Here is a 9470-nt window from a genome sequence, read left to right as displayed (position 1 = left end):
TTTTTTTTTTTTCCAATATCACTGAAGGGGAGGAGAAGTTAAGCCAGATTACAAACATTTATGCATGCATAGTGAAAAGAAACAAGATTTTTTTTTTTTTTTTTTCTTTACCAAATTCACACAGTTTTTGTCTTTGTAAAATAGTTAGTAAATCTACGGAGCACCAACATACCTAAAAATGTGTTATCTTTAAGCTTTCATGATCCGGTTACAAAAAAAAAAAAATTCTATCAAAGGAAAACAAAGTTACAAACAAGCTCTTTAAGATTGCCTGTCAGAAAATAAAATGCAGAACGGATTTTGTGTCTTTATTTTTAAAGTATATGCTTTTATTTAAGTTTTTTTTTTTTTGTAATATATATATATATTTTTCACTTTTTTTTTTCCGGTTTTTGCACATTTATTAGGTGGACAAGTAATTCTGTAATGAAAGCAGTTTTTTTACGCTTATTTATTCCCTCTCAGAGGTATCTGTAGAGTTTAACAAACCAAAACAAAACTTAAAAAAAAAGAAAAAAAAAAAAAGAAAATTGACAAAAATCAGAAATACGTTGTATACCTTGCAATTTAGAGCGCCTATAGGCAAAGTACATGCGTTAAAAAAAAAAAAAATAATTAAAAATTATATATTTTGAAAATTATTCGGTCTCCCCCTCCTTCTAGTATTTTTTTTTTTTTTTTCCTGATTGACATTGATCAAATGTTTAAGCATACAAAATGTCAACACATCTTTTTTCTTAAAGGTTGGTACCATTGTGAGATTAATTTGAAAAAATAAAATGCTTTCAAAATTTACAAATACCATTACAAGCACACAAGGCTGATTTTACTCCAATCTCTTCCTGAATTAGGGACTGGATATAAAGCAAGATACTAAAATTGCAGCAAAAAAAGACTTTCTTTTTTTTTTTTTTTTTGTTTTTTTTTTTTTGCACCAAGGTGTCACAAAAAATGGATTTCAAGCAGCCTCTAAAAATTCTGTTGTCATCAGAAAAAAAAAAAAAAACTGTTAAAAGAGGTCTGCAAGTCACCCACTTAGTGAGGCAATCTGTTATGCATGGACTTTCCCCCACCCCCTCCCCAGAGATCCTTTTTAAAATCAGCTGCTTGCCGGTCCCTAATAAAAAAGAGATTTAAACATTAAAAAAAGGAACATGTTCTCTACAAAATAAAATAAAGGCAGCATCCTCGGACAGAAGAGAAATGTTGATGAAACTCAAATATTAACATTTGCTGCTTTTTTTGAAAAAAAAAAAAAAAATAATAAAAATAAAATAAAAAATAAAATAAAATAAAGAGGTTAAAGCAGTAACATACAATTTTTACATTAACTGGCTATTTCTGGTACAGAAATCCAGTACAGGATGCCAATGTCGATTGAATAAATGTAAAGAATACTTACAATTTTTTTTCTCTTTTTAAATACACTGACAAAATTTTTTATATTTTTCCTCTTAAAATGTTTGCTCTTTTTTTTTTCCTTTTTGTGTTTGTATTTTTTTTTTATCATTTTTTTTTTTACATAAAACCAAAATTAACTATTTTGCAACATGACACAAAAGAAAATGTTCTACATAGAACAGTTATAAGTCTGCTTAACATTTAAAAAAAAAAAAAAATTAAAAAATTATTTTTTTTATATTTTTATATATTTTTTTTTTTTTTTTAAATCTCTGTAACAAGTTGCTGACTTTGCGGTAAAGCTATGAACTGTCTGTGTGAATTTATATTTTATTTAAAAATAAATATAAAGCCGCACATTTTAGTGTATATGTTTATGTATCTATGTGTATATGTCTACCTGTGCCATACTGGAGTGGGAAAGCAAGTTGGTGTAAATAATATTTGATTTTCTTTGTCATCCAAGGACAGACACAAGTTTAGAAGAGTGGCATGGTACAAGGCTATGGCATTAAAATTTGGATAGTTTTGACAAATTAAACAAAAAAAAAAAAAAAAAAAAAAAAACATAATGCATACACTAAAATACATTTTAATAGGTTGTGTACCTCTTGTTAAGAGAATTCTTGACGTTTTACTCTAGCTGGGGCTGTAAGGGCACAAGAGCAGTAGACATATACACCAAGGTGTACAAAAACACACTTTTTATACACTGATAAAAAAAAAAAAACCAAAAACAAAAAAATAAAAAACAAAACCAAGTTTAAAATAAAAAAAAAAAAAAAAAGTTAAGATTAAAACCTTAAAATGTACAGTTCCTGGTATTCTCCTTTACTCATTAAACAAATCTAAAAACATGTTCTTTCTACAAAACAGGAAAAAAAAAAGAAAAATGTATAAAACAAAAAAACACAGAAGTCAAGCGGGGGAAAAAACAAAACAAAAAAAGAAAACTACTTAAAATAGGAATAGAAACCATTGCTACCTGATGAACTGCCTAAGCTTAGTTCCTGAAATAAAGACAAAGGGTCGCTATTCTTTTTTGCCTGTTCTGGCGGGGGCTTAGGTTTGGGAGGGGCCCGCAGGGCACTTGCGTAAGACATGGTGGGTTTGCTGGCGCCCGTACTCTGCTGGACAGCTCCGGCCCCGTTGGGCTCTACAATCTGTTTGTTGGGCATGAGGGGTGGGAACTGGCCGAGATGCTGCAGAACGTTGTAGTTGAAAGAGTTGGACATCTGCATGTTCTCCGTTTTGAGATGGTCGTCCGGAGGCTTTGCCATTTTCTGTGAATTAACTGGAAAATATTACAGAAACGGGTTAGCAAATTTGTTCACAAATAAGAAAAAAAAAAAAACTTACTGTAAAATAATTTTCTCTGAGTCCTCTGACAGACGCAGCCTCTTCCAAGTTTCATCACTATTGGGTAATGGCGCCCTCTGCAGGAGCAAGCTAGGTAGTGAAACTTCATTAAAAAACTAGACACGCCTTAGGGCAGGGGTCTTCAAACTATGGCACTCCAGCTCTTGAGGAACTACAATTCCCAACATGCCTAGTCAGGTCTGTGAATTTTACAATGCTTTAACTAGACACACCCTTAGGGGCTGTCCCTCTCGACATTACCCTCTGACACTTAGAGCTTACTAATCAGTTTCTTAGCAAGCAGTACAGGAAGACAAACAACCCCAAAATAGAGGGACGGGGGCTGCGTCTGTCAGAGGACTCGGAGAAAAGAATTTTACGGAGTTCTTACAAAAATTTTATTTTCTCTTACGTCCTCTGACAGATGCAGCCTCTTCGAAGTTTCATCACTATTGGGACGTCCCAAAGCAGTGCAGGTGTGAGGGGTGGGAAAAGACGCAACCAACAGAACGGTATGTGGCCAACAGGGCAACAAAAGCTCAACCAACAGGAGCCCCAGAACAACAAATTCACTCAAAGAAGAGAAAACATGTCTCTTCAACAAACCGCAGCACTCAAAACTTTGCGGCCAAAGGAAGCATCCAGGATGCCATCACGTCAATCTTGTAGAATTTGGTAAAAGTGTGCACAGACGACCAGGTCGCTGCTTTACACACCTGAGCCACAGAAGCCTGATGGCGAAAAGTCCAAGAGGCACTCACGGCTCTAGTAGAATGTGCCCTCACAGGGAAAGGAGGCACCTGACCCTTTAGTGAATAGGCCTGAACGATAGTCTGTCTGATCCATTTTAAAATGGTTGCAGCGGACACAGTCGAACCCTTCCGAGGTCCCTCAGGAAGGACAAACAGGGAATCAGACTTCCTAAAGGATTCCGTGGTCGACAGGTAAACCCTGATCGCTCCAAACCACATCCAATGAATGCAAGGCAAATTCCTTGGGATGCTTAGGCTTTGCACAAAGCAAAGGCAAAACAATATCTTCCTTGAGGTGGAAGGCACCACTTTAGGGAGAAAAGACTGGTTGGGTCGGAGAACAACCTTATCCCTATGAAGGACCAGGTAAGGCGGACGGCAGGACAGAGCCGCCAATTCAGACACTCTGCGAGCAGAAGTGATCACCACCAGAAAAGCAACCTTCTGGGACAACACAGGCAGAGGTATTTCTCTAATGTTTTCAAAGGGAGGTCATTGCAAAACAGACAAAACCATATTTAAAACCCACGGAGGCAAAAAAGAGCCCTCCGCGGAGGAGCCAGATGACGCACCCCTTGAATAAAGGTGCTAATCAGGGAATTTGTCGCCAAGGGACGCTGGAAGAAGATGGCCAAGGCCGACACTTGACCATTAATCGTGCCCAACGCCAAACGCTGTTCCACACCTTTCTGCAAGAAAGCTAGGACCCTCGCTACCGAGAAGGAGCGAGGATGCAACCCTTGCGACTCACACCAGGCAATGTATGCCTTCCAGGTACGATGATAAATCTTCCTGGAGGTAGCCTTCCGAACTCTCAGCAAGGTAGAAATTACCGCATCAGAGAAACCTCTGTCTCTCAACACCTGGCCTTCAACCGCCATACCGTTAAAGCCAGAGACAGTAAAGCAGGATGGAAGATCAGCCCTTGAGACAGCAGATCTTCTCCCAGAGGTAGCCGCCAGGGAGGTTCCACGATCATCTTGATGAGGTCTGCGTACCAAGACTGACGAGGCCAGTCTGGGGCCACCAGAATCCCTTGTATCTGTTCCATTGCTAACCTGCAGAGGTACCTGGACAACAGTTGAATCGGGGGAAAGGCATAAATCAGTTGATACTGGTGCCAAGGCACCACCAACATGTCCGTGGCGTCTGCCAGAGGATCTCGAGCTCTGGCCACGAACCTTTCCACCTTCTTGTTGAGACGAGACGCGAACAGATCCACGTCCGGAGTCCCCCACCGGGCACACAGGAGCCGAAACACCTCCGGCTGAAGGGACCATTTCCCCTGATCCAAGGACTGACGACTCAGATGGTCCGCCTGCCAGTTCTCCACTCCAGGAATGTGAACAGCAGAGATAGCTGGAACGTGCGACTCGGCCCAAGACAGAATATCGGCCACTTCCTTGGCCGCCCGGGCACTCCTGGTGCCCCCTTGGTGATTGATGTAAGCCACAGCCGTGGCATTGTCAGTATGAACCCGAACCGGGCGACCGCGCAACTGAGTCGCCAAATGGAGCAGGCAAAGTTTTATCACCCTGAGTTCCAGAACATTTATCGGCAAGGAGGATTCCTCCGACGACCACGTGCCCTGGGCACAAAGTGTCCAGTACTCCACCCCAGTCCGTCAGGCTGGCATCTGTGGTGATCACCATCCACAGCAGGGGCAGAAAAGACTTGCCCTGGTCCAGAGGGGGTGACAGGAGCCACCATGAAAACTACGTCCACGTGAGACACACACATCCTGTCCAAGGACAGGGGATTCCTGTTCCATTTGGCAAGATTCTCTGCTTGCAGTGTCCTTGTGGGAAACTGGGCAAACAGGATCGCCTCGAAGGCTGAAACCATCAGCCTCAGGGACCTCAAGCAGGTCCGCAGGGAGGAGAGATCATTGTCCCTGAGGGACCTGATTTCGCCCTGCAAAGTCTGAAGTTTTTCCTCCGGGAGAAAAACCTTCGCTTGAGCGGAGTCCAGGACCATTCCCAGATACTGCAGACGCACTGACGGGGTCAGTGCCGACTTCTGGAAGTTGATGGTCCACCTGAAGTCCTGGAGCGTCTGAACCGTTACCGCCAGAACGCCCAACAGAGTGGCACACGAGCTCGCCCTCAACAAGAGATCGTCCAGATAACCGAGGACCGCAATCCCCTTCTTGCACAGCAGAGCCAGCACCGGGGCCAAAACCTGGGTGAAGACCATGGGAGCCGAAGCTAGACCAAAGGGTAATGCCACAAATTGAAAGTGCTCCTCTGCCACAGCGAAGCGGAGATACCGCTGATGACCTTCGTAGATAGGGATGTGCAGATACGCATCCTTTAAATCCATGGAGGCCAGAAAATCCCCTTGACTTAAAGCCGCCACCACCGACCAGATGGATTCCATCCGGAACTTCTGCACCCGCACAAAGCGGTTCAGTGACTTGAGTTTCAAGAATCGGACGAACCTTGCCCTCCTTCCTGGGCACTGTGAACAGGTTTGAATGAAACCCGCCAAATCTCTTCCGCTGTGGAACCGGGAAAATAACGCCATGAGCAAGGAGATCTTGCACTGCCCCCTTGAGAGCAGTCAGGCGATCGGGAGACAGACGGAGATTTGATGGAAAGAACCTGTCTGTGGGGCGAGATTGAAATTCGATCTTGTACCCTGAACAAATCAGTACGTGAACCATTTGTTCTGAATTAGGGACAACCAGGGCTCCTGAAAGTAACGCAGACGTCCCCACACCACTGAGACGGGTGAGGGCGTACCTTCATGCGGAAGAGGACTGGGCCGCAGCACCGGACTGACCGGCCTTGGGCTTCTTGTTACCTCCGGAGGCCTTGAAGGATTTTCCCCTTTTCCTGCGCCCCTGAGGCACGAAAGGGCCACTTTGAAGGAAGGACCCCGCCGCATGCGGGATGATTTACCCTTCGCGGATTGGGGCAGGGGGGTACTCTTACCCCCTGTGAGACCCTTGACAATCTCATCCAAGGAGTCCCCAAAAAGGCATTCCCCCAAATAGGGGATATCAGACACGGTCTTTTTAGAGGCATGGTCCGCCGAGCAGCTCTTCAGCCATACCATGTGGCGGAGTGCAATCCCCACCGCAGACAATCTTGCGACCAGGGGAGCCTCGCATCACACAGATACACCATGGCCTGGGCCATTTGGTCGGTGAGCTCAATGAGATTCGGTGGAACCGACGTAGCCACCAAGTTGTGCCGAAGCACCTTAATCCATTCCGTAACCGTCAGAGACCAGCATGGAAGCGAACAACGGCTTGAGGAGTGACTCCACACGCCTATCCATTGGGTCTTTAAACACCGGGGAGTCCTCCACGGGAACCACCGTTGACTTATTCAACCTGGAAACAGTGTGGTCCACATTAGGTGACACCGTCCAGCGATTGGAAACAGGGTCCACAAAGGGGTAACGGTGTTGAAAGCGCTTAGGCAACGCCAGCACGTGCTTAACCCCGACGCAACTGTTCGTTCGTAATATCGTGAAACTCCTTGGGGCAGGGGAAAACCTGACCCGACTTCTGGGCTTTGCGGGACCCGAAGGAAACCCGCTTACCTGACAGGGTGGGCTCATCATCAATGTTCAAAGTCTTCCTAAGTGCGAACAGGGATCCCTCAGGGAGGGCAATGTCCGTGGCAACCATGTCAGGCTCTGAATCAGAAGACTGAGAGGGCATCGGCCGTTTTTGAACATTACCTTGTAACATGAGAAGATCAACTTTGGACGCCAAAAGTTTCAATGGCTGCAGATAAAGAAGCTAGGGAAGGTGATTCGGACGTCCCGGATGCACTAACAAGCTCTGGGGTGAAATTGTCACCCTGGGACTCCATATTAGCAGAAATATAAAAAATGGAACACTGGCCCTTTAAATCGACGATTGCGGTCCACACCGCGATCCCGCGCTGCTGCTGGAGTCCCCCTTTATAATGCTAAATGACTGAGCAAGCAACGTGTCTAAGGAAAAATGCCCAAAAAGCAGTACAAAACCCCTTATAGTGCTTCTCTGCAGCAAGTGAAAATATGGCAGGAGGAAGTGACCTAATCCATTAGAGGCCGAACAGTATCCTGAGCTACACAAACATGGATGCGAATAGAAGCATATGGGGAAAACACAGGGAAAGTGGTCACTGCCCTTACAATGCGGCCACCCCCATCCAAGATGGCGCCGAAAACAGCGCCAAAAGCACGTTATGAAAAAAATGGCTGCTGCCCTTACACTGATGCAGCCAGACATGCCCTCACCCAAAATGGCAGCCGAAATCGGCGCCGACAGTCAGGAGCCCAGGAACCCTGGCCACCGTGGGAATCCACTATAAGAAGCCCCCCCAGGGCAAGGTAAGAGCCTTACAACCCCCTACCCCCTGCCAGAGAGCCCCCATAAGAAGCAGGGAGGCAGGATCCGTCCAGACCGGCCAGGGGGGACACCACAGAGATCGTAGCTCTGACATCCCCAGGAGTGGGCCCACATCACCCCCTCTTAGGACTGTCCCAGGGACACGGGGGGTAGCATCACTCTCTCGCTCGCCTCCCACTCTGAGTAGGGGTGCTGTCAGCCAAGAGGGGACGCTGCAACACAGGGCGTTACAGGGTTGACGGGTCCCAGCGAAGAAATCGCAGGCTCGTCCCCATCCGTCGGGGCACTGTGGTGGCGAGGCCTGGGTGGACCAAAACCTGCGCATGCTCGTAGGCCAGGCTGGGGTACCATAAGGATCTAGATTATCCAGTGCAAAGCCCAGCCTTGCTGTCGCTTGTAGTTCTCCAGGAGGATCCCCCTGACTAGCTAGCGTTAGTGAGGAAAATAAAACAAAACATTTTTCAAAGAAAAAATAAAAACGGAGACCCGAGTCCCCGTAGGGTATCCTACGTCCTACTCCTGAGCTAGGCAGCAAGAAACTGATAAGTAAGCTCCAAGTGTCTGAGGGCAATGTTGAGAGGGACAGCCCCTAAAGGCAGGGATCCTCAAACTACGGCCCTCCAGCTGTTGTGGAATTACACATCCCATGAGGCATTGTAAAACTCTGACATTCACAGACCTGACTAGGCATTTTGGGAATTGTAGTTCCTCAAGAGCTGGAGGGCCATAGTTTGAAGACCCCTGCCCCTAGGTGTGTCTAGTTTTTTAATAAAGTTTCACTACCTAGCCTGCTCCTGCGGAGGGCGCCATTCCCCAATAGTGATAAAACTTGGAAGAGGCTGCGTCTGTCAGAAGACGCAAGAGAAAAAATATATATATATATATATATATATATATATATATATATATATATATATATATATATATATAAATAAATATATATATAAAAAAATACATATATATATATATAAAAAATACATATATATATAGATTAAGAATGTATTTATAAAGTCCACAAAGTTACAAATGCATAGTGTGCTCCTTGACAGTTTTGGGCTAACTTGTTAGCGCCCTTCCCCATTTTCTTTTTTAATATATAGAATGTGGGAAGGCCTGATTGCTTTGCACTGTGAACAATTACCAGAGCACTCTCCACCTCACTCAGCGGACTAACACTGTGCCAAGACAACACAATATCAAATGTACTTTATAAGACAAAACCGTGCAAAATTCAGTAAAAAATAAAAAATAAAATGAAAAACAAAAAATAAAACAAAAAACAACAAAACGCAAAACCTTCTTACCTAGCATGTCCCTTGGTGTTCCGGATCGGTTGGCCCCATTGCACGGAATGTTCTGGAACGGGGCGGAGGATGCAGCATTGACCCAGAGCTCTGGAGATGAATAGCTGTATGATGCTGGTTTGTTTGGGTCCGGGAGATCTTTACCGAGATTTTCAGGACAAGTGGCTAATTCATCAGGACCTGTATGCACCGAAGCGGCCGAGATTCTTCTTTGGTACAGTGGCCTGCCGGGACCTCGTGGTTCATACTGGGCGGGGACGAGAAGGAAAAGTGAGAAGACGACATTTCTACAGAACCATCTCC

General features: G+C 44.8%; 1 protein-coding gene across 1 annotated transcript in view; it reads right to left on the bottom strand.

Moving 5' to 3' along the window:
- Positions 1 to 2344: 2344 nt before the first annotated feature.
- HELZ (helicase with zinc finger) overlaps positions 2345 to 9470 on the bottom strand; it is a 211751-nt gene continuing 204625 nt past the window's right edge. The window contains exons 30-31 of the mRNA XM_082272103.1: positions 9168 to 9414; positions 2345 to 2695 (exon numbers count right to left, since the gene is read on the bottom strand). Of these exons, the coding sequence (XP_082128229.1) occupies positions 2355 to 2695; positions 9168 to 9414 (588 nt within the window). The 3' untranslated portion in view covers positions 2345 to 2354. The remainder of the gene's footprint in view (positions 2696 to 9167; positions 9415 to 9470) is intronic.

Source organism: Pelophylax lessonae (genome assembly GCF_965119305.1).
Source record: "Pelophylax lessonae genome assembly, chromosome: 11".
NCBI classification, from domain to species: domain Eukaryota; kingdom Metazoa; phylum Chordata; class Amphibia; order Anura; family Ranidae; genus Pelophylax; species Pelophylax lessonae.
The sequence above is the reverse complement of the archived record's forward strand: the minus strand, read 5'-3'. Positions and strand labels throughout refer to the sequence as shown.